Genomic DNA, 24,589 nt, shown 5'->3' on the forward strand with positions numbered 1-24,589 from the left:
GAAAGACACAGGAACAAATTTTAATATAAACACACCAAATACCCCCATCTTTTCTGCCCCTTCCATGAATATACGTTTTTCTTTTCTCTGGCCAGAGAGAGAAAAGAGGAGCTCTCTCCGGCCATTATTAAGAGCTTCAAATTTACATCTCCTCTGCCCTAGGAAGGAGCCAGCCCACTTTGGAACCCAGTCCCTTTCTGAATTCTTTGGAAAGGACACTGAACAATGCAGCCTTAGGGAATCGCCCACTGTGCGTATCTGCTGCGCCACAGTGCCTCTAACCCTTTCCTCCTCCTCCCCACCTCCAGGCACAGGAGGTTCCCATCCACAGCCTCTGCTATCAGGCAGGACAGGTGCTATGTCTGGCCATGGCTGTCCATGATGAACCACTGAATAGAAAACCCTGGCAGGATGATGGTCTTTTTGCACAAATATTGTTCCCAGAATACTGCAAGATCATACTAGTTCAGGAAAAGTATGGAATCTTCGTCTAGTCTCCCTCCCTGGAGGGAAGATAAAGAACTGTGCTGAGCCACTACAGAAAACAGTATGGAAGTTCCTCAAAAAACGAAAAACAGAACTGCCATATGATCCCGCAATCACATTCCTCAACATATACCTGGACAAAACTGTCATTCAGAAAGAGACATGAACCTCGGCATTCATAGCAGCACTATTCACAGTAGCCAAGACACAGAAGCAACCTAAATGTCCATTGATAGGGGGATGGACAAAGAAGCCTGCGGTATATACACACACGCGCACACACACACACAAATGGGTAAAGAAGAGGTGGTATATACACGCAGTGCATGGAGTACTCCTCAGCCATACAAAAAAGAATGAAATAATGCAACATGGATGGACTGAGAGACGATCATACTAAGTGAAGAGAGTCAGACAAATACCATGTGATATCACTCATATGCGGAATCTAAAATATGACACAAATGAACATATCTATAAAACAGAAACAGACTCATAGACATAGAGAAGAGACTTGTAGTTGCCAAGAGGGAGGGAGGCTGGGGAGAAAAGAACTGGGAGTTTGAGATTAGCACATACAAACTATTATCTATAGAATGGATAAATAACAAGGTCCTACTATATAACACAGGGAACTATATTCAAAATCCTGTGATAAACCATAATGAAAAAGAACATATATATATACATATAATGGAATCACTTTGCTGTAGAACAGAAATTAACACACTATAAATCAACTATATTTCAATAAAATAAATTTCAAAAAAAAGGAGAACTGCCCTGATTTTGAAAGAGCAGTGTCCTTCAGAACACAAGTCAGAATTAGACAAATCAAAACCAAAAGAAAATGAAGCTATAATGGCACAAGAAATTCTTAGAGGATTAGGAAGAAAAGCAAGTAAACAGCAAATAAAGAAAACAGTCTGATTCAGTCTGACTCTGCTCAAAGAAATATTTTATGCTTGAAGACAGGTCTCTTGGGACCAGTAAAAACCATTACAGAAATTAATCATGCAGCATTTTTATTTCCAAGCCAAATTATATTTCTTATTTTTTAATATTTTAACTTCATTTAATTTTCTAGTTATAAAATAATAGATGGCTGTTATAATTTTAAACAATTTTAGGAATGTAAAAAGAAGTTGATGTTTTTGCCTATTCCCCTCACACATAACATCCACTCTCAAATCACATACTTTCAAGGTAAGCAGTTTACAGTGTGATTACAACCGAATGGAATTAAATTCCTCAGTAAGAAAGCTAACAACTGGAACAGAAAGCCTCCTCCACTAGCGGAGTGGAGAGACCCTAAAGCAGTCCTGATCCCACGGAAACACTTTCTCTCCCAGGTAACACCCCCTGCTGGCCAGCGTTGTGATTGCCACAGGATTAGGCTGCTCTTCTTGAGGGTCCATTTCAAGGAGAAGCAGAGGCGTTGTCTCAAGGCTTTCTTTCCTTCAGCATATATTCACTAATCCCACCTCTAGATACGAGGAGCTGTCCCAGGAGCTGAGCAGACAACGATAAATATCATAGCCAGTGGTTCCTCATGAAATGTACATGCAAGTAATCAGCTAAAAGAATGAAGGTTGATATGTGTTATTAACAATCTGAAGAGGGTCCTGGGTGTAAAACACAAAATGATTAGGTAGTCAGGGAAGAGCTCTGGAGATTGTGCCATTGAGAGAAAGAAGAAGGAATATTTGTTCAGTGGATGGGAAGGATATGCAAAGATCCAAAGTCAAGTTAAAAGGGTATGTTTTATTCAAGGAAATCAAGGAAGAAGAGGGCTGCAGATTAATGAGATGAGAAACAAGGGAGAGTGACTTCCTTTAACTGCTGTGGGGAGAACAGTGTAGAGAAGAAGTGAAAACACCGATCAGGAGGTGCATGGAGTACAGTGTTTAGTATTAGTTTTAATAGTAAAGACAGAAAAATGGAAGCATCTGAGATACATTTTGAGTGAAAATGTACTGACCTACTAGGAGGGAGAGAGGAATGAATATCAAAGACGCCCAAGTACTTGGTATATGCTACTGGTATATGCTACTTGGTATACGCTACTGGGTAGAAGTATCACGACTCACTGAGGACTCCTCGAAGCGTGGCATGAAAAGGGGAGATGGTTCAACTTACACATATTACATCTGAGAGTTAAGTGAGCCATTCACCCAAAAATGGCAAAAAGGCAGTAATTTTGTGACTATGCAGCTCAGGAGATAAGACTGAGAAGTAACATTGAAGCAGGGGGAGGGATGCATGTGGAAGATATGATGGTTTTCTGTGTCAATCTGACTAGGCTAAGGGGTGTCCAGCTAGCTGATAAAATGTTATTTCTGGGTGCATTTGTGAGGATGTTTTCAGAAAAGATTAGCATTTGAGTCAGTAGACTGGGTAAAGAAGATCACTTTCACCAATGAGGGTGGGCATCATTTAATCCACTGAACAGAACAGAAATGTGGAAGAAAGGCAAATGTGCTCTCTGCTTGAGCCAGGACAGGCACCCAGAATCCTGGTTCTCAGGCCTTTGGACTCAGACTTAATTATACCAGACTTTCCTGGTCCTCCAGCTTGCAGACAGTTGACTGTGGGACCTCTGGGTGTCCATAATCACGTTAACCGATTCAATCAGCCATTCAATCAGTCAATCAATCCTATTGAATCTGTATCTTTAATACAGATTTTGGTACTGAGAATGGTTCTGCTTAGTTGCTCAGTCGTGAACCACTCTTTGTGATCCCATGGACTGCAGTCTGCCAGGTTCCTCTGTCTCTGGAGATTCTCCAGGCAAGAATACTAGAGTGGGTTGTCATGCCCTCCTCGAGGGGATGTTTTCAATCCAGGAATCAAACCCAGGTCTCCCACACTGCAGGCAGCTGAGCTACCAGGAAAGCCCAAGAATGGTTCTAGAGGAACAGAGCTTTAAAGATGAGTTTTCTGAATCAGTTCTGGGGTTTTCTGAATTGGCTCTCTAATTTGATTTAAAGATACTAATGACTATTTCTAGTAGTATAGAGAGCAATGACAGACCACACCAAGATCTGGAAATAGAGATAAGCAATGTATCTCCACTGAATACTTCTAATCAGCCACTTACAAGAAACACGAATCAGATGACTATATCTTTATACTTAGTTACTCCCCAGGTCAGACCATGTGGTAAAAGGATGACTTCAGGGATTTGAAATTTCCAGCTCAAGGACCACATAAATGACTGGAAGCTTCTACATGTGTCCATGCAGACCTTTAGCTCCTCCTGGAGCTAAGGGCTGAAATTGCTGAAAACCAAACACAGAACCTCATACTGTGTATCTACAATTAGAAAAGAATAGGACACTATAAGTTGGAATGATAAATGTAGGGATATGGAGCCTCTAAATTCTGAAGAGTCTCCTTTGCTGGTGGAAGATTCTTCCCATCCCCATAATAATTTAATTCGACCATACTTAATTTCATTATACACATAGCTTTGATAGTTGTGGTAAATAATACCAAATATGAGACATGTATGCATATACTACCCTTAAAGAGCTGAATCTTCTTGGGAGGATAAGAAATACATACTTGGAAAAGTAATAGAATAAAAAGCAAGGTATGAGTATCAGGGCTTAGGATGTAAATAAGAATGATTGGGAATACTATACTTGAGCTGGCCCTGTAAGTAGATTTAAAATGAAAGGATTTTAGAACTGAAAGCAATTAACATAATATCTAATGTAACTCCATTTAATAACTGAGAAAACAAACAAAGAGAAACTTGTCCAAATTATGATAGCAACTTACTGTGAACAGAACTCTGGTCTCCTGATTCCTGACTCTTTGCTCTTTCCTTTGCAACCACTGCCTTTGTGACTGCTACAAAAATAAAAAATAAAAATAAAGGAGAGAAAGACAGGTGAGCAGAGAAGGCCCTGTATAAGCACTAGGAGAAATGTACATCCTTGTCATACATATGTATGGATGATGGTATCATGCATATCATCAGCATCCTTCACTGCGGATATGTGAATGTTCAGTGATTATACTGGTGAAGGGCTCCTATTATGAAGTATCAAAAAGTAAGACTGGAATGGAATGAGCACCTTGGGATGAAAAGATAAGATTAAACTAAATAGAATATTAACAGTCTCAGTCTAGGTATTTTAGATGTTAAATAAGAAATAAAGGTAAGTGCTATATGAATTTCAAAAAGGGTCAGATTCCAAAGGCTGAAAGTAATCAGGGCTGGCTTAGTGGAAGGGATAAATTGGAGATGAACATTCAAGAGGTATAGGATTTGAGAGAAGAGGATAATTTGGATAAGGTAAGGAAATCCTAGGACCTGGGAAATGAGGCTAAAAAGGCATGATGGCTCAAGATGGTGCAGAGTCCCAGGAAGGCTGAATTTACTCTGACAGAGACCACTGCAGGTGCTTAAGCAGAATAACTTGATTAACGTTTTAGAAAGACTCATATGGCAATGACGTATAGGATGGACTGAGCCAAGAGAACAAAAGGGAAGGCAAAGAGCTATTTTTCTAATAAGAATAACAAAGAATTTTATAGACTAAAGAATACTATACAATATTTATAATACCATGAGCTATTATTCCCATCAGTTCATGGGAAATAAATGGGGAAACCATGGAAACAGTGTCAGACTTTGTTTTGGGGGGCTCCAAAATCACTGCAGATGGTAACTGCAGCCATGAAATTAAAAGATGCTTACTCCTTGGAAGGAAAGTTATGACCAACCTAGACAGCATATTCAAAAGCAGAGACGTTACTTTGCCAACAAAGGTCCGTCTAGTGAAGGCTATGGTTTTTCCAGTGATCGTGTATGGATATGATAGTTGGACTACAAAGAAAGATGAACGCCGAAGAATTGATGCTTTTGAACTGTGGTGTTGGAGAAGACTCTTGAGAGTCCCTTGGACTGCAAGGAGATCCAACCAGTCCATTCTGAAGGAGATCAGCCCTGGGATTTCTTTGGAGGGAATGATGCTAAAGCTGAAACTCCAGTACTTTGGCCACCTCATGCAAAGAGTTGACTCATTGGAAAAGACTCTGATGCTGGGAGGGACTGGGGACAGGAGGAGAAGGGGACGACCGAGGATGAGATGGCTGAATGGCATCACTGACTTGATGGACGTGAGTCTGAGTGAACTCCGGGAGTTGGTGATGGACAGGGAGGCCTGGCATGCTGCGATCCATGGGGTCGCAAAGAGTCGGACACGACTGAGCGAATGAACTGAATTGAACTGAACTGAGCTATTATTTCATAGACACTATGCTAGCTTTTCTCATTTAATGCTCACAAAAACGATATGAAGGAAGTTGAATTATCATTTCCATTTTTAAAATGAGAAAACAGAACCTACATAACCTGCCCAGGTCATAAATCCAGGGAGTGGAGGAGTCAGAATTTGAGCCCAGATAACATGACCCCACAGCCTACAGTCTTAGCTTCTATGCCATATCCTGCAGTATTACTAAATGTGTCTGTATTACTAAATGTGTCAGTATTATTAAATTCTATTAAAGAATCCAAGAACAAAATAATTGGGGCTGAACTAGTGATTAGTAGGAAAAAGGAAATGTAAGGAAGAGATGAGACTTTACAAGGGAACAAAAAGACAGAACTTAGTATGTATGAGATACATGGGGATGAGAAAGAATGAAAAATGATCATCCCTTCAGGAGTGAAAACACAGGAAAATGATAATACCATTCATACTTGGAAATCACACAGGTGAATCCAGAGGGGAAAGATGAGTAGTATTTCAGATATGTTGCATTTGGAAAGATGAAAAGATATCCATGTAGAAATCAGAGTATGCAGATAAGATACATTTTAGAAACTCAGGAGAGAGGAAGGATTGAAATTATAGATTTTTGAAATTCTCTCACATAAAATGAATAGAGGAAGCAACAAAACTAAGCTCTTTAAGGGAGGCGGGGGGGAAAGAACTACTCTTTAGGGACCAGCAAAGTTGAAAGGCAGGAAAGCAGCAGGAGCAGAAGCAGGATAGGGCAGAGTTCAGCAGATGAGACTTTCAAGAAGAGAGCAGCTGCCTTCTAATTCACTCTATATTCTCTCCTGGAAGATCTCATTCTCCCTTATTCCTTACACTATTATCCACACACATGCAAGTAAGAAGTAAGAGAGGGCTACAGTTGAAGGAGTTTGAATATGTCAACAAAGGGCTGAGGTAAGCAAAGATATCACAAAGGAGTGATTAACTTAAGCATGAGTATATAACTAGTTGAAAGCAATATTTGAATGTACAAAGACACAGATGGGTTAATTAAACCAGTTAGGTTGAATCAGGGAAAGCATCTGGAAAAGGGCTGCATTACTACCAAAAGGTAAGGAAGCTATGTTAATCTATATCACTCAGACGCAATCAGCAAAATTCAGATTAAGGGAAACACCACAGGACCAACAACTGGGCTCCTTCAAACGAAATGCAAGGGAGAAATATGGAGGTGAAACCCGTAGAATAAGAGAAGCTTGAAAGACCTATCAACCGATCACAAAGTGTGAACTGGATAGGATCCTAGGTTAAACAAGCACAGTAAAGAAAAAAAAAAAAAACTATGTGACAAGTAAATAAGAAAATACATTAAATATTTAAATGTGATAAGATGATGGTTATGCTTTTTAAAAGTCCTTTATGTTTTTAGAAATCATATTGATATATTTATAGATTTTTGATGCTTGATATTTGCTTCAGATAAATACAGGAATTATGTGGATAGTGATATAGAAGTAGAGATTGCTATTCAGTCTCTCAGTTGTGTCCAACTCTTTGTGAACCTATGGACTGCAGCACGCCAGACTTCCCTGTCCTTCACCATTTCCAGGAGCTTGCTCAAACTCCTGTCCATTGAGTCATGAGGCCATTCAACCATCTCATCCTCAGTCATCCCCTTCTCCTCCTGCCTTCAATCTTTCTCAGCATCAGGGTCTTTGCTAATGAGTCGGCTCTTCGCATCAGGTAGCCAAAGTACTGGAGCTTCAGCTTCAGCATCAGTTCTTCCAATGAATATTCAGAACTGATTTCCTTTAGGATTGACTGGTTTGATCTCTTTGCAGTCCAATGGACTCTCAAGAGTCTTCTCCAACACCACAGTTCAAAAGCATCAATTCTTCAGCGCTCGGCCTTCTTTATGGTCCAACTCTCACATCCATACGTAAAGAGATTGGCCAGAAGGTAATTGCTGGAGCTGGGCATTGAGTTCATGCAGCTTCATTTTTTCCATATGTTTGAAATTTTCCTCACTACATTTTTTTTGAAGATGCAGTTTGCTTTGCAAGAATAGGATTTTTTTCCATTTACTGTAGTTTAGATCACCATGGTTAAGTTTTCTTGACCTGGCTTATGGATTTCAAGGAATCATGGGGATTATCAAATCAGATCTAGACGAAGCTAGAAAATGAAGTGGTCCATCAAAAAATAAGGACTTAGAACACAAGGTTCCACCTGAAATATGACAGGAGATAGATGCTTCAAGTTATTAAAGGGTTTCAAAGCTAAAATTCTAACAGAAAGGACAAGAAATTAATAAGGGATGTGTGTAAGGGGTTTGTTGAATGAGCAAAACAATAGTTAAGAAAAATGATTCTGTCCACTCTTCTAAGACAAAGTAGAGATTCAATGTCAATGAAAAAGACATACAGGGATGAGATGACCAAACCGCACATGGGATATTTGTTCATGAGAAAAGAATGTGCACTAAAGGCTTGTTAAGACACTGGAGATCTAGGGGTAGGGTCATTCAAACCTTTGCAAAACGACTTCTGTCATCTTCTCTGTTTATTCCTTTTTCCTCAACAAATCCAAAGTGCACAGGCCCTAGGAAAAAGGTGGTTAAGAGTAAGGGATAACTGAAGTTTGGAGGAAAAGGTTAAAGATCATTTTCTCCCTCTCACTCAATCCTGAATTTAACAAATCGTGTTAATTAAATCTGTCACCTTCCTATTTGCATGAGGTGGGGTATAGACTCAGGATGGGAAAGGACAAGTTGCTTTACATAGGTTGCAGGGAGATGACTAGGACCTTGAGCTGTGAAGACCTCTACCCTTTTTCTCTTCTAGGCTTCACCCTCAAGAATTCCCAAAGCCCTAGAACATTTTTTCCCAGGTATGTAAACGAAACAGCACTTAAGGGTTAAGATTACGGGAAGGGAGTGGAAGGGAGCATTTAAGCTTAAGCGAGGGCTTCTAGCAAGGAAGTCGGAGTGGCGGAATCAGTCTGAGAGTCACGTTGGCGAGCGCTGGAGACACACAATGAGTCAAATCGGAGCGCCTAGGAAGCTAGGGAAAGGACTGCACTTTATACGAGTCTTTATACAGAAACTGCGCTCATCAGACTCCAGGGAGACTGCTGCGGAGCCGCGTGGGGTGGGGAGGACGGGGCGGTGGAAGAGGCGGTGGAAGAGGCGGAATCGGGGGAGAGGGCTCCAAAAGAAGGAAGAGATTGATTTCCCGAAGGTAGACGTAACGTTTAGAATGCCCCTCCCCAAATCCAGCTATCTCGCTGTTACGTAACCTCGAGAGTTAACCGAGCCTCAGAAGCCCGCCCCTCCCCAAATCCAGCTATCTCGCTGTTACGTAACCTCGAGAGTTTACCGAGCCTCAGAAGCCCGCCCCTCCCCTTCGAGCCACCTCCAGGCGACGCCGCGTTGCTTCCGGGTTACGTGCTCGAGCTTGGCGGCGTGTGGACCTCGCCGAATCCAAGCCGCAAGTCCCAGGGCTCCTCCCGCCCATGGGGAGGGCCAAGAGAAAATATGCACCAATCGGGATGTAGACTTGGAAGACGTTCACTCTCTGGGCCAATAAGAAGGTGGTGGGCGGGGCTTAGGGGGCCGTTCGCTCTTCGGGTTTAAACCTGGGCGGCCGGGCGGTTAACGGCAGCTTGGACGCGTTTGTGGTCCGTACGCCTGCGCGAGCTGCGGGAAGCTAACTGAAACTTGCGATGGTGCCATAGCTGCGCCGCAGGACTCGGTGCGGCCGACGGACGTCGGCTGGGCTGGTAAGCGGGTAAAGGAGGAGAGAGGTGGTACACGGGCCTCCCGCCCGCCCACGGCTATAGAGATGGGGCCCTGAGTAGCGAGGAATTGGAGTCTCCCTCCCGTGGTTGCCGGTCCCCCGGGCGCTCGGTGCAGAGCCGAGGTGTGGGGCCTCCGGAGGCACGTGTGAGCCGCGCTGTGCGTGCCCCCGGCGCGCCCGAACCCCGAGGTCACGTTATGCTTCCACTGCCGGTCCACTGCCCGCCGGCGGCTGCAGCGGCGAGGAGCCCAGTGGTCCGTCCACTCGTCTCTGCGAGGTGACCGGGCTTCTGGGCGGCGGGACCCGTGCCCGCGGAGGAGTCCGCTTCCCCGGAGGCTGGCCGCGAGCATGCGAGACGATGACCACGCCCCGGGCCAGCTGGTGCAGACTGTTGTCATTGTGAAGGGAGAAATCTCTTCTCCCCTTCTAGTTGGTTTCACCTTTGTCAAATTCTGTATGTTACAGTGCGAGAAACTCTGCCTAGTGAGTTAGGATAGCGTGTAGAATTGAAGAACCCTATAGTCCTGCCCCAGAATGAAACAAAAAAACTTTTTTTTCCTGGTTATAAAAGTTATACAGTCTCATTATTTTTAGGAATCCCAACACTGTTAAATACATACTAAAAAAGGAAGAAAATACTCGAGATTCTATCAGCCACAGATAAAAAATCAGTGTTCATATTTGGGTTTATTTCAGATATTTACATGACTGTAAAATGTATTTATTTTGAATATAACAAAGCATTTTCATTTAAAAGGCAGATCATGCCTCAGTCCCTAGTAGTTTAGGAATAAGATATTTGATCCATATCGAATGTAGACATGCATTATCATTTTCAATGGGGGCATATTTCTTGCTGTGGCTCTCAGTTCAGTTCAGTCACTCAGTCGTGTCCGACTCTTTGCGACCCCATGAATCGCACGCAACACGCCAGGCCTCCCTGTCCATCACCAACTCCCAGAGTTCACTCAGACTCACGTTCATCGAGTCAGTGATGCCATCCAGCCATCTCATCCTCTGTCGTCCCCTTCTCCTCCTGCCCCCAGTCCCTCCCAGCATCAGTCTTTTCCAATGAGTCAACTCTTCTCATGAGGTGGCCAAAGTACTGGAGTTTCAGCTTTAGCATCATTCCCTCCAAAGAAATCCCAGGGCTGATCTCCTTCAGAATGGACTGGTTGGATCTCCTTGCAGTCCAAGGGACTCTCAAGAGTCTTCTCCAACACCTCTACTATGCCATATTATTTAACCTGTCCCCTAATGGATGGACATTTGTTTTTCTAATTTCTTCATCAGAAAATAGTACGGTAGTGGTTACTTGCACACATATATGTTTGCATCTTGTCCAGTTTATCTCCTTAGAATAATTTCTTGGAAATGGATTGTGGCTTAGAAATAATGGTACAGTTTAAATTCTCATTCAGGGTGGGAGGGAGGCTAAACAGGGAGGGGATACACACTTATGGCTGATTCCAATACAGCATGGCAGAAACCAATACAGCATTGTAAAACAATTAAAAATAAATTCTGATTCATGATGCCAGAGCGCCCTCTATAAAAACTGTCGGTTCCCCCTCCCCTCTCAACAGTACAGAGTGTTAAGAGTAGGTATTTCTCCACACTCTGCCCTGCATTAAAAAATCTTACCAATCTAAAAGGATAGCTTGATGTTTTTATTTGCATTATTAATGATATGGAACTTTTATGTTTATTAGTCATGATTTCTTTGATAAATCATCTGTCTTTTGTCTATTCTGCTGGTGTTTGTACCTTTTAATAGCTTTCTAAGAGGAATGCGAATTAGTGATTTTGAACCTGTTAACAGAATTTCCACTAGTCTATTGTTTCTTTGGATTATGGTTATCTTTTTTTAGGGTATTTTGTTTTCTTTTGTTCTAATATTGCTGCACTTGAAGCTACTTGCAACCCTTCCAAGAAGTAAAGGAATTTGTTCTAGCTCAGCAAAGTTTAGAATCTTAACTAGTGACCCAGCCCCTCTTCCAATTTAAAACCCTTGAAATCCTTTCATTTGTAACTAACTCAACTGAACACTTAATTGCTTCAAATTTTGACAAGATACTGCTGGGTATTTTGGTACAGATAATATCTGTATTTATCTACAAAATATAAGCTGTTCTAGCTTCTGTGTGAAAGTTTCCCTATAGGTAAAGAGAAAGGATTATCAGTTCTTTATATTAAAAAAGAAAGAGAAAAACTGACAGCTACTTACAGATCTTGCTAAATTATATATATTATTATTTGCAAACACCTATCTTCATACACTCAAGAAAAAGTGTGCAATAATTTAACTGCAAAGAAAACATGCTAATCATAGTATAGTACACATGCCATTAAAAAAAAAATCACTTTGGGCTTTAGTGTTGGAAATCCACTCAGCGCGTCCTGTTACATTTCTGTCCCTACTTTCCTGTTCTGTGTTTATCTCTTCAGTAGGTAGTTTTGTATTGCATGAACACTGAAATGGATGGTATAATAGTTCTTGCAAAGCACCATTTTATTTATATATGTAACATATACTTACATGATATGTATATAAAATCTTGTTTAAACTTCACAACCTATTGAAATAATTGTTTTCCAAAGTAAAAGCTAAGCCCTACTTTACTTCTCACATTCATTTAGTCCTTACCATGGGTCAGACTTTGGAGTTTGTACATTGTATTATACAATACAGATAATTCTGCAAAGTTACATTTGGGGACTTCTGATTTGCTTCATCTGTGATGATTGTCCTGAGTTTTTCTATGGCAACTACCAAAAATAATGTCACTAAATCCTTATTCTTCTAGATTTGATAATACATCTTGTTAACTTTGAAAGGATTTCACTTAAGATCAAAGACCCTGATCCTCTCTTGCTTCTACTATAGACTCTCCCGTTAAGCTGCTGCTGCTGCTGTCATTTCAGTCGTGTCCGACTGTGTGACCCCATAGATGGCAGCCCACCAGGCTCCCCCGTCCCTGGGATTCTCCAGGCAAGAACACTGGAGTGGGTTGCCATTTCCTTCTCCAATGCAGGAAGGTGAAAAGTGAAAGTGAACTCGCTCAGTCATGCCCGACCCTCAGCGACCCCATGCACTGCAGCCTTCCCGGCTCCTCCATCCATGGGATTTTCCAGGCAAGAGTACTGGAGTGGGGCGCCATTGCCTTCTCCGATAGACTCTCCTAAGCATGGCTTTTTAGTTAGTTGCTTTTTGTGTCATGTATCATTTTTTAGAGTTGATTTTTTTTTTGGTTCCCTAAACTCTGTTCTTTTCCTAGGTTTTTTTTTTTTACTTGAAAACTAACGCCAGTGAAAGTACATTGAAATAAGGTAGAAAGTTGAAAAAAATAAAATGCTTTGGTTTGTTCTTATATGTTTAAGTGGGAATATCTTGCTACACTCCATGATTACGCTAAAAACAGAAGGATCTTTACCTCAAAATTAAAGGAGAAAGACCATTTGTGGCTCACATAGCACTATTAATAGATTGATAAGCTTCGTAAAAGATGCTGTGTTTTATCTACTTAGATCATTTTCACTAAACCAGTTTATCAAATATATAACTAAGTTTTGTGTTTTTAAGTTTTGACACTTGGGCAAAGCTCTTTATGAGAACTCAGATGAGTAGTATCATTTGCTTTTAAAAAGAACCACACAACAGATCAGATACTTGTGGGTTCTGGTTTTAATGACTTTGAACACAAGGCACAGGTTTCCAGGTGTATGTCAATGTATGTCCATTTAAAAATTTCTTCTTGCTTCTCCTACCTCTAGTTCTTCTGTACAGGAATGAAGGAATGTTTAAACTTTTTCTTGTTCAAGAGACTTCTTTAGCCTAATGGTGTTTTATTGCCTCCTAGATCTTGGTGAGTTTTCTGTGGTTTAAATGATGCTTTTAAGTTCTGTATCAACACAAATTCTCTTTGTTGGTTTCTCAAAAACAGTATTTTCTTCCTCTAGTGTGTCACTACAGTCCCTTTTGGCTTTTGTTTCTTCCTCATGGAACAAATGTGGGTGTTCAATGCGTCCCCTGCGTACAAAATGCTGGATCCGGGATTCTAATCCTTGGCATTTAGGACGATCCATTAGTGGCTTATAAGTGCGCGTTTTCACTCCTTCTACAAAGGCACTGGTCTGCTTTGTGACAGAGGGCTTAACATTTCTCCACTCTATCATCCCATCCATCTTTGGTCCTGTAATATATACAGTCAAGCAGTACAATGGGTACTTACTTTACCACAGCAGAGTCACATCCAAGCTCTGTGTGAATCTCCCTCCCCCACAAGCCTGTATAACTTTGGTTCCCATCATACCTGTTCCACAGGGTAGTGCAACAGAGTCCAGTCCTTGTAGCATACTATACAGCATCTGCGTTTTCACAGCATGATTAGCCCATAGTTGCTGAAGGTGGGTAACATTGAATTCCTGAACTTCCCGGTCATAGATCCACTTAATATTTTCAAACTTACAGTCATACAAGACTAAAGGAAATTCCACAGCCATACTAGAGAAGAAATAGTATGAGAATACACAGCAGCCATCCAACAGTTCTTAAAAAACAGGATTAGCTGGGTTAGGAGGGGGAAAATTTTGTCAATATTGAGTATCTAATAGTTGAGAAAATATGACACCATCCCTCATGTTGAACTTTAAAGAAAAACGCAGCAAACCATGGATCACTTAGTTAGGCTTGATCTACATTAAATTTCAATTGTAACAAGTCACCTAGAAGTGAGTTGACTTGGCCCCACCATAATGCTGTAAAACTATTTAAGGAGCCTGGTCCAGACCCCTGTTACTTACTAAAGGGATAGAACAATGACAGAAGAAAATTAAAAGATAACCACTGTTACATGTTTACAACATTCTACAAGTTAGAGTAAAAGCCTCATGAAGGGAGAATCAGAAATTTAGTTTTTTAGACAATGGTGGGGAGAGGAAGAATATTTTAAAATATATCCTAATATATCTACAGGCAATAGCTGTTTTTTTGGGGGGGGGCAACCTGGGTTTATGTTTTTAACTTACCTATATTGAGGCTTCTGGGGATTTTTCTCTATGTTCAGCAGCTCATCAATAACCTCTGGCTTCTCCATTCCTTGGCCAATTAGAAAAAGAATAGCCATCATACAGCGGACTTGATGATAAAGGAACGCCTGGCCAGTCACTTCAAACTGGCATAACTGAAAGGGTTCTTGCCATCCCTCCTCGGCCAGGTTCTGGCCCACTCGCTGTACTTGAGCAGACAAGATAGTCCTCTGAAAATTAGTCACCCCATTGGCTACATCCATTTTACATAAGTTCCTAAAATCATGTGTGCCAACATACTTCTGGGCTGCATAGTTCATGGTTACAATGTCTAAGTTAGCACAAGGGAAGAAATAGCGGTAGGTCCGCTCCAGACAGCTGAACCTAGCACTGAAGCTAGTTTCTACGGGCGCCCAGGCCAGCACACGGATGTCTGGAGGGAGTACCCGATTGAGAATGTGGGTATAACGGATCTCTGTAGCCACATCATTGACTTCGTCTTTTAAATTAAAATCCTCAGAATCCCTGCCCTTTGGAAAGTGAGAACGTAGGTCAAGAGAAATCACCTGTGGAATTAAGAGAAAGATATTTAGAGATACAAATGATCTGAATCCTCAGTATGTACACCTAGAATATATTACTGTCGCTTGCTTTGCAAAAGAGTACAATGGCCTTACCTGTCCAAAGGCACTGACTCCTTTGTCTGTTCGCCCACACCGGTGATAGTTGGATGTCTGCCTGTTTTCTACCAGTCGAGTCTTGGTTAGAGCCTCAAACAGTTTCTCTTCAATTGTATTGCTTGTGTTTTCCTGACTGGCAAAGCCCTGATATCCCCAGCCCAGATAGGCGATCTTTAGAGCTACATGTCTTTGACCATGAGCACTGAAATCAAAGGCACGCTTAGCTTTTCCCCCAGCTCCTGAAGAATTCTCTCTGATGTTTGCATCCTTGTTATTGGCCTGTTCTTTTTTAAGTCGTTTTACCTCCTGCTCCAGTTCCTGTACTCTTTGTAGGAGTTTCTCAGTCTGGATTCTGTCTGCGTCATTTTCAGCCATGATACGACAACTTCAGGAATAAATACAGAGAGATCCACCCTATCTGAAAAGAGTAAAGAGAGAAAATTTCAGTGCTGATTGCCTTGGTGATGTCGGTATCATTCCATTATGTTCAAACAGTATCTAAGATTTAATTTGAGGCCTAAAGGATATATAGACGTTTGATTCTGCCCAGGGATACAAGCATTAGCTTCATTACTATGGGTCAATCATCTAGATATTATTCTTTTCCATCATGTCTGGCCAATTCACAGTGGAAAAGGAAGGTAGCATCAAAAACAAAAAAATCCAGCTAGCATTGTTAAGATTTAAGTAGTGAGAATTTAGGGGAAATGTAGATTTCATTTCTCTATTCTTCATGAGCTGAGATGGTGGAGGACTGATGCTATTGATATTTTTCCCCTAAAACATTTCCTTTTGACTTCTCATTATATTTGTGCTATCTTCCAATCATAAAATCTTTTTATATGGAGTATTTATGTCTACTCCAAGTTCCTGTTGCTTTCTAATATTGCAGATAAAATTAGTGCTTGTGGTTGGTGGTGTGTTCTATCATCTAAAACAGTTCTGTCTTAAAGGTGGTGCAATAGAAGCTGGCCCAGTGGAAGAAACTTGTCAGTGATTGTACTTCATATTGGAAGTAGAATCTGGAATCAAGATTTTACCCCTTTAAGCAGCTCTGATGGCACAAAGAAGGTAATTAAGCATTAAGATCTTTTTAAGTCAAATTTAATGCATGTTCTGATAAGAGATTTCTGTACCTCTAGTAGTTAAAATTGTCATGCTGGAAAATAAAGTCAATCTGGATAATTTAGCTATCAGTGTTGAAATTCTTGATGTATTGCAATAACCTGAGGACAACTGTACTACATCTGTAAACTGGGACAGTACTAGACAGTCTTTGACTGATGGTTACTTTAAGTCTAGGCAACTCAATTTAGTTGTTTGCTCTTTGAGTTTCTATATCTATGATAGATTACAAATATAAATGTAAAAAATGAAACTATAAAAGTATTAGGGGAAAACATGACATAACCTTCTTATAATCTTGAAGTAGGAAAGGCATAAGTGAGGCACTGCAGAAACCCAAAAAATGCAACCACCTAAGAATATGTTTCTAACAGCAAAAAGTCAGAAGTTAAACAACAAACTAGGAAGAAAAATGTAATGATGGTATGTATTTCATATATAATCAGCTTTACTATAAAGATCAATTAAAAAACCCAACAACCTGAGAGGTAAACGGAAACATGCATATTTCATACAGAGGGAAAAAAATCTTATAAATGTATGAAAAGATGCTAAAATTTACTCAATGTAAATAAATGCCAGTATATAGGAGGACTGTTTTCTGTACCAAACTGACTGCAAAGAGGAGAGTGTTTGATAGGATACCACCTGGAAGAGAGGAGAGGAACGAGAAACAAGCTTTGGAATACACACACACTCAGTACTTCTTTAGAGGGAATCAGGCAACAGCTATCAAAACTGAGTGCACACATGCCTTTGACCCACCTATTACATTTCTAGAAATTGAATGTACACATATCTTAAACAAGTATGTAAAACTTACAAGATATTTGTTATAAGACTCATTTTTAAGAACAAAAATAAAATCACTAAAGTAAATCACTCAGGAACAGGTTGAATAAATTATGGTGCGTCCATACCTTGGAATTCCATGTACCTTTAAACAATGAAGTCAGTCTGTTACTTCTGACACTGACAAAGCTGGACCACTAAGACTGTCGATTCGAAACCTTTATGGTATAAAAATGTGCATGTCAATATGGAAAATTATTGGAGAAATGATAAGCTGCCTTTGACAGTGAAACTTTCTTTGGGTTGGGGGGTGGGGAGTCCTTGCTTTAAACTACATGTATTAGTTTTTCAGCTTAAGAAAATTAAAAGCATGGACTCTCAACCCAGACCGCCTGAGTTAGAATTCCAGCTCAACCACTTATCAGCACTGTAACCTTGGGCAATTTAATCTGTCCATGCCTTAGGCTACTCATCTGTGAAAAGGAGCCTTTGACTGTGTGGATCACAATAAACTGTGGAAAATTCTGAAAAAGATGGGCATACCAGACCACCTGACCTGCCTCTTGAGAAATCTGTATGCAGGTCAGGAAACAACAGTTAGAACTGGACATGGAACAACAGACTGGTTCCAAATAGGAAAAGGAGTACGTCAAGGCTGTATATTGTCACCCAGCTTATTTAACTTCTATGCAGAGTACATCATGAGAAACGCTGGGCTGGAAGAAGCACAAGCTGGAATCAAGATTGCCAGGAGAAATATCAATAACCTCAGATATGCAGATGACACCATCCTTATGGCAAAAAGTGAAGAGGAACTAAAAAGCCTGTTGATGAAAGTGAAAGAGGAGAGTGAAAAGGTTGGCTTCAAGCTCAACATTCAGAAAATGAAGGTCATGGCATCTGGTCCCATCAGTTCATGGGAAATAGATGGAGAAACCATGGAAACAGTGTCAGACTTTGTTTTTTGGGGCTCCCAAATCACTGTAGATGGTGACTACAGCCATGAAATTAAAAGACGCTTACTCCTTGGAAGGAAATTATGACCAACCTAGATAGTATATTCAAAAGCAGAGATATTACTTTGCCAACAAAGGTCCGTCTAGTCAAGGCTATGGTTTTTCCAGTGGTCATGTATGGATGTGAGAGTTGGTCTGTGAAGAAAGCTGAACGCCAAAGAATTGATGCTTTTGAACTGTGGTGTTGGAGAAGACTCTTGAGAGTCCCTTGGACTGCAAGGAGATCCAACCAGTCCATTCTGAAGATCAGCCCTGGGATTTCTTTGGAAGGAATGATGCTAAAGCTGAAACTCCAGGACTTTGACCACCTCATGCGAAGAGTTGACTCATTAGAAAAGACTCTGATGCTGGGAGGGACTGGGGGCAGGAGAAGGGGATGACAGAGGATGAGATGGCTGGATGGCATCACCGACTTGATGGACGTGGGTTTGGGTGAACTCTGGGAGTTGGTGATGGACAGGGAGGCCTGGCGTGCTGTGGCACAAAGAGTTGGACATGACTGAGCAACTGAACTGAAGAGTACTTATCCCACAGCTGTGAGGATTAACATGAATTAATAAATGTAAAGCACAAAAGGCTTCTCTGGTGGCTAAGAGGTTAAAGCGTCTGCCTCCAATGTGAGAGACCCAGGTTCATTCCCTGGGTTGGGAAGATCCCCTGGAGAAGGAAATGGTAACCCACTCCAGTATTCTTGCCTGGAGAATCCCAAGGACAGAGAAATAGTGCTGGGTACATAAAGTGTCCCTCTTAAGTACAAGTTAGATAATGTACATGAACCATTATGCCCCATATCATTAATCTCTTGAGCTTTTGTTATGCCAGAACCCACCTATCCTAGGAGCTACTAAAGGTGGCAAGACTTCCAGGCAGTTAAATTGGGAATGATTAAGAAGAGCCTGGAAATGAAAGTGGGTAATAAACCCTGAGTTAAGTTAATACCTGCAAAATCACTGCAGATGGTGACTGCAGCCAAGAAATTAAAAGACACTTGCTCCTTGGAAGAAAAGCTATGACCAACCTAGACAGCATATTAAAAAGCAGAGACATTACTTTGCCAACAGAGGTCTGTCTAGTAAAAGCTGTGGTTTTTCCAGTAGTCATGTATGGATGTGAGAGTTGGACTCTAAAGAAAGCTGAGCACCGAAGAATTGATGCTTTTGAACTGTGGTGGTGGAAAAGACTCTTGAGAGTCCACTGGACTGCAAGATCAAACTAGTTAATCCTAAAGGGAACTGGTCCTTAATATTCATTGGAAGGATTGATGCTGAAGCTGAAACTCCCAATACTTTGGCCACCTGATGGGAAGAATTGACTCATTGGAAAAGACCCTGATGCTGGTAAAGATTGAAGGCAGGAGGAGAAGGGACAACAGAGGATGAGATGGTTGGAGGCATCACTGACTCGATGGACCTGAGTGAGCAAGCTCCAGGAATTGGTGATGGATAGGGAAGCCTGGCATGCTGCTGTCCGTGGGGTCGCAGAGTCGGACACAACTGAGCAACTGAACTGAGTTAATGCCCCTCCAAAGTGCTCCCTTACTGCCTGTACTAATCTGTATTTGGCCATACACTTAACTGTTGTACTTATGACTGTTCTGTTTCACTGCTATAAAATAGTACATAGGAAGGGAATGGTTTTTGAGGTGGGAGTTTATTGTCAGGAAACTAATTGGTGATTTTCTCTTACAGAAGGTCCTTCAGTGTAGGGGAAGCAGTGGAGGCACTTGTGGGACCTGATGGACAAAAATGGGCTGATATGGATCCAGAAGAACGAATGTTAGTAGCCGCTAAAGCTTTCCCTCACATCTGTGCAGGCCACGGTGAGGGAGATGTAAGAAGAGAAGCCCAGTCCCTCCTGTATGATCCCTACAGTAAAGCCTCAGTAACCTCAGGAAAGCAACCTGCTTTTCCTGCACAACTGCATTACCCACATACAGAAAGCAATGCCCCTTCAGAAGCAGTCTCAGAGACCTCCCAAAGACTCCGAAAACCAGTTATGAAGAGAAAGGTGCTGCGTCGAAAGCCAGGTGGGGAAGTATTAGTGACGGATGAGTCAATGATCAGTGAATCAGAGTCTGGTACAGAAAGTGACATGGATGTCTGGGACTTAAGACAAAGGCTGATGAATCTGCACTTCCAGGAAGACAGGGAATCTCCAGTTGATATTTCACAAAAATTTAGTCTACCACATGACTACCAAGAAATTTCTCAAGATCAGCTCATTTGCTATCTACGAAGAGAAGAAATGGGCCCTCCAGCTTATGAACAAGACCTGATTGTTGCCAGCCGGCCCAAGTCCTTTATCCTCCCAAGGCTGGACCAGTTGAGCCGAAACCGGGGCAAGGTAGACCGGGTAGCCCGCTATTTTGAATATAAACGAGACTGGGACTCCATGCGGTTACCTGGTGAAGATCATAGGAAGGAATTACGCTGGGGTATCCGAGAGCAGATGCTTTGTCGTGCAGAAGCCCAGTCCAAGCCTCAGCATATATATGTTCCAAACAATTACCTAGTGCCAACTGAGAAGAAACGATCTGCCCTTCGCTGGGGTGTTCGTTGTGACCTTGCAAATGGTGTGATGCCCAAGAAACTTACTTCCTTCCCTCTTTCTCCTTCTTAAAGTTTTTTTTTTTTTTGAACTTGTCTCTCTTTTCACAGGATTGTTTGCATAACCTGGTTCTTAGTACCTCTCCTTTATTTAAATAGAAACAACTAACTCAAAATACCATGGAACATAGAGTAAGGACTTCACCCATCACTGGTCTTTTCTAGGTATATGTCACATTGGTATCTACCACTTAACTTCCAAATGACCATCAAATCTAGCGACTGCAAGAGGAATCATGCCAGAAAAACAGACTTAGGCTTTCTGTTTTGTCTTAGTGAGCAAAGCCAGCACTTGTTTCATGAACTTGTTACCTTTGGCCAATGTGAGTTGCTGTTTTTATCAGTGTGTTTTTAAAGTTGCTGAGCAGTAAGCTTACCTATTAAACAGTTTTGGAAATTTGTGAACTTGACCTTATTTTCTCTTAAATATTTTCCAAAGGCAATCTCAAACCTAGGTTATGTTTCTGCTTCCAATTATACTCTCCATCATACTCTCCGCACCTAAATGAGAGCCAAAGGGAATGAACAAAAACCTGCCCTTTATACACAATCCTACATGAAGGAACAGCAAGATAACCTTTGTTACTAAAGGAATACAGTAATTCCACTAGCCATGTTAAATGTTTTTTAATAGATGCTTAATAATAGCACGATACCACATGCAAGGTTCTAACCCAAGTTTTGTTTCAGAATTATTTCAATGATATGTTGCCCTCCGTTTACTTCTGGAATGCCATACTTTTCATAATTTGCCTCTGAGATTTTCTTAGAAATCATGTCTGTCATTTGAAGGCTATTGCCACATTGCAACAGAGCTTCAAACTACTAGCAGCTGGAGCCAGATGTAGACAATAACCAAAATGAATCTGGCCTGTTAGGGTCAAATCACTAACTGAGCTCATCTGAACTTAGATCTGTTTGTTCTTGATTTCTGGTCCAATAATACCTAAAACCTGGAGGCTGTCAGATTTAGCATTTAAGCCAGAAGAGTGACAGCAGAAATAGCTTGCTTGTTCAAGGGAAAAACAGCCATGTAACAAAAAAATCTTCCCCAGTGGCCCAGATGGTAAGGCATCTGCCCACAATGCAGGAGACCCGGGTTCGATCCCTGGGTTGGGAAGATCTCCTGGAGAAGGAAATGGCACCCCACTCCAGTACTCTTGCCTGGAGAATCCCACGGACAGAGGAGCCTGGTAGGTTACACCCCATGGGGTTGCAAAGAGTCGGACACGACTGAGCGACTTCACTTTCACTTGACCATTACTATCTGCTAAAATATATTTTCTCTGTAATATTTCAGTTACATCATTCATTCATTCACCCAGTTCCATTGTTAAGCATTCATCAGGGAGAAAAATAATCAGTGGCTCAAAGATACATATAACATTCACTGCAAATAAGCAAAAACTGCCAACTGTCCAACAATAGTGAAGTAATTAGAAGTTAGTCATTGGAAATATATGGGAAGCTAATAGAAAAATGAAAACTAGATCAAACAAATAGGCTGCGCGCACTGTCTTGCTGCACACACAAAGCACAAGGAAAAATAAACACACCTAACTCCAGGTAGTGGGATTCAAGGTAGTTTGTACCTCTTTTAAAAGTTAACAGCCACATGGTATTTTTTTACATACAAATCAGTTAAAAAAAAAACTCCCAATGGTTTGCTTCTTCATATATTTCTCAAAGCCCAATATTACCTACCTTATTAAACCAATTAACTAGTCCAAAGGTATTAAGCCGGTAATAAGACATTTTTGGCAAAACAGAATTGACTCAGTATAGTTTTCCCCAGAACACCACTTCCGCTCCTCAGGGTGAAGTGCAGTGGTTCTCAAGCAGCCGTGTAATATCAGGAAGTGAAGTAAAAGTCGTTCAGTCGTGTTTGACTGCGACCCCATGGACTATACGGTCCATGGAATTCTCCAGCCCAGAATACTGGAGTGGGTAGCCTTTCTTCTCCAGGGGATCTTCCCAACCCAGGAATCGAACCCAGGTCTCCCGCATTGTGGGCGGATTCTTTATAGCTGAACCACAAGGGAAGCGCAGGAAAGGGGTCACCAAATTATCAAACCAATTTTCAAATTTTGGGGGAAAATATTGCCACACCTCCACACTCCACATACTACCGGAATCTCCATTTCTATTTGGTTTCATGAGCAAACGAATTCTGAGGCAGAAGAGACTACACTCCGCGGTCCCAGGGCCCTCAACAAATCGAAGTAAGCAAGCTCCTAACTGCTGCACGTTTCTGACGACTGCTCCAAGAAGCATCAGACACAAAAACACAGGGTCTTTAGTGAGGTTCCACTTCCATACTCAAAAGAGTGCTTTCTTGAAAAGATCAAGGTACAGAAAAAGGAGCATAGGGGAAATGAGAGAAACGTCCATCTGTTTGCCCATCTGTTTGTTCCTCTTTGTAGAACCCAGAAAATAATTCACCCCCCAAAACCCGCACACTTACCTTCCGGTTGTCGGCCACGCAGCTTTCCGCGAGACAGGAAGCTGTCACTTTGCGTCTTCTACGTGCTCCTCCGGGACCTCATGGGAAATGTAGTCCACCTTTATGGGAAATGTAGTTCTAAGAGCCGGGAGTACAGGTTTAACACTGAAATCTGCCTAATATTTTGTAGTCCGGCCGCCATCTGTGCACCTCCAACAAGGCATGACCTGGGGCCTGCGCGAGGACAAGAATAAAAGATAGGATAATTTCTAGTCCGCTAAAATAATAGAACGTTAAATTTAAAGAACTTGACCCGATTTTGGCGAAGGCAATAGCACCCCACTCCAGTACTCTTGCCTGGAAAATCTCATGGAAGGAGCAGCCTGGTGGCTGCAGTCCATGGGGTTGCTAAGAGTCGGACACGACTGAGCGACTTCACTTTCACTTTTCACTTTCCTGCATTGGAGAAAGAAATGGCAACCCACTCCAGTGTTCTTGCCTGGAGAATCTCAGGGACGGGGGAGCCTGGTGGGCTGCCATCTATGGGGTCACACAGAGTCGGACACGGCTGAAGTGACTTAGCAGCAGTAGCAGACCCGATTTTACTTGTAGTTAAATTAGTAGAAAGCTATCATTGAACGTCAAAACCATTTACAATTAGACTCCACACGAGGGGCTGAAAAGGAATGTGATCGTCTCATTAACAAATGACCGAGATGTCTGAGTAACCAAACAAGGATGGGGAGTCTTGCTTCAGCACCACGGAGAGGTCATAACTAGGCTTTTGCGCGTTTTTCTAGAGATGCTGATTGAAATCTCAAGATTCCGGTTAGAAAATTTGAAGAAAAAAATATTCTGCTTCTTTTGTCCAGATTTAGCAGCCATTGGTGCAAAGAATCTATCCCTGATTGTGCAGGTGAAGGTGGGAGGTGAAGGCTGTACCAAAGGGGAAACAGTTTTCTCCGCGTTGTTTCAGCACGAGACACTATCAGAACTAAGATGAAAACAAGCCGGTATTTGGAAACATGACAGGTATCGAGTAACAGGGACAGTAGTTAGAATTTGAGTAACTTTACTTCCTTTCTGCATCTTTCCCATTTGTCCAGTGAGCCTCACTCCGTCTGACTCCACTTTCCTATGCCATTCACTACTAGCCTTTCTGACATCTTGCAACGTAGCAGCAGAAATTTCGGGGGAAGGCGAACATGCGAGTTTGAAGCGGGGTGCGGGGGTCCTGCCCCACCACCTGGAGAATAGTCTGGGGAGAGGGTGGTGGGGGAGAAGAGGTAGGACTCTCGAATCAGTGGGGAGATTCCTGCCGCTTAGTCTCCCACGCCGCTGCTGGCTCAGCAGAGGTCCGCCTAACATTCTAACAT

The 24,589-nt window shown here is 41.8% G+C and overlaps 2 protein-coding genes and 1 long non-coding RNA gene across 13 annotated transcripts; 1 reads left to right on the top strand and 2 right to left on the bottom strand.

Moving 5' to 3' along the window:
* Positions 1-1,207: 1,207 nt before the first annotated feature.
* Positions 1,208-9,233, bottom strand: LOC138426712 (uncharacterized). Of its 2 annotated transcripts, none has more exons than XR_011251722.1 (4): positions 9,104-9,223; positions 8,257-8,327; positions 4,273-4,344; positions 1,208-2,063 (listed from the first exon to the last, which is right to left on the bottom strand). It is a non-coding gene; the product is annotated as an uncharacterized lncRNA (long non-coding RNA). The 2 variants fall into 2 exon arrangements; XR_011251723.1 differs by having other exon boundaries at positions 1,499-2,063; positions 9,140-9,233.
* An 86-nt stretch (positions 9,234-9,319) lies between these two features.
* Positions 9,320-21,175, top strand: HYLS1 (HYLS1 centriolar and ciliogenesis associated). Of its 2 annotated transcripts, none has more exons than XM_069565428.1 (3): positions 9,320-9,506; positions 16,185-16,302; positions 19,853-21,175. In XM_069565428.1, exons 2-3 carry the CDS (start codon positions 16,289-16,291, stop codon positions 20,781-20,783), a joined length of 945 nt encoding a protein of 314 aa, XP_069421529.1. In that variant the 5' UTR covers positions 9,320-9,506; positions 16,185-16,288; the 3' UTR covers positions 20,784-21,175. The 2 variants fall into 2 exon arrangements, with proteins under 2 accessions (XP_069421529.1, XP_069421530.1); XM_069565429.1 differs by having other exon boundaries at positions 9,329-9,506; positions 19,856-21,175.
* On the bottom strand, positions 13,191-23,935 carry PUS3 (pseudouridine synthase 3). 9 transcript variants are annotated; one of them, XM_069565422.1, is made up of 7 exons: positions 23,235-23,264; positions 21,148-21,271; positions 17,277-17,366; positions 15,229-15,649; positions 14,552-15,117; positions 13,837-14,027; positions 13,191-13,716 (listed from the first exon to the last, which is right to left on the bottom strand). In XM_069565422.1, the coding sequence occupies exons 4-7, from the start codon at positions 15,604-15,606 to the stop codon at positions 13,406-13,408; spliced, it is 1,446 nt and encodes a 481-aa protein (XP_069421523.1). In that variant the 5' UTR covers positions 15,607-15,649; positions 17,277-17,366; positions 21,148-21,271; positions 23,235-23,264; the 3' UTR covers positions 13,191-13,405. The 9 variants fall into 9 exon arrangements, with proteins under 9 accessions (XP_069421523.1, XP_069421526.1, XP_069421521.1 ...); XM_069565425.1 differs by having other exon boundaries at positions 17,294-17,366; positions 23,235-23,262; XM_069565420.1 differs by lacking the exons at positions 17,277-17,366; positions 21,148-21,271 and adding an exon at positions 23,571-23,935 and having other exon boundaries at positions 23,235-23,447.
* Positions 23,936-24,589: the final 654 nt, after the last annotated feature.

The sequence above is a fragment of the Ovis canadensis genome, chromosome 21 (genome assembly GCF_042477335.2).
Source record: "Ovis canadensis isolate MfBH-ARS-UI-01 breed Bighorn chromosome 21, ARS-UI_OviCan_v2, whole genome shotgun sequence".
Taxonomy (NCBI): Eukaryota; Metazoa; Chordata; class Mammalia; order Artiodactyla; family Bovidae; genus Ovis; species Ovis canadensis.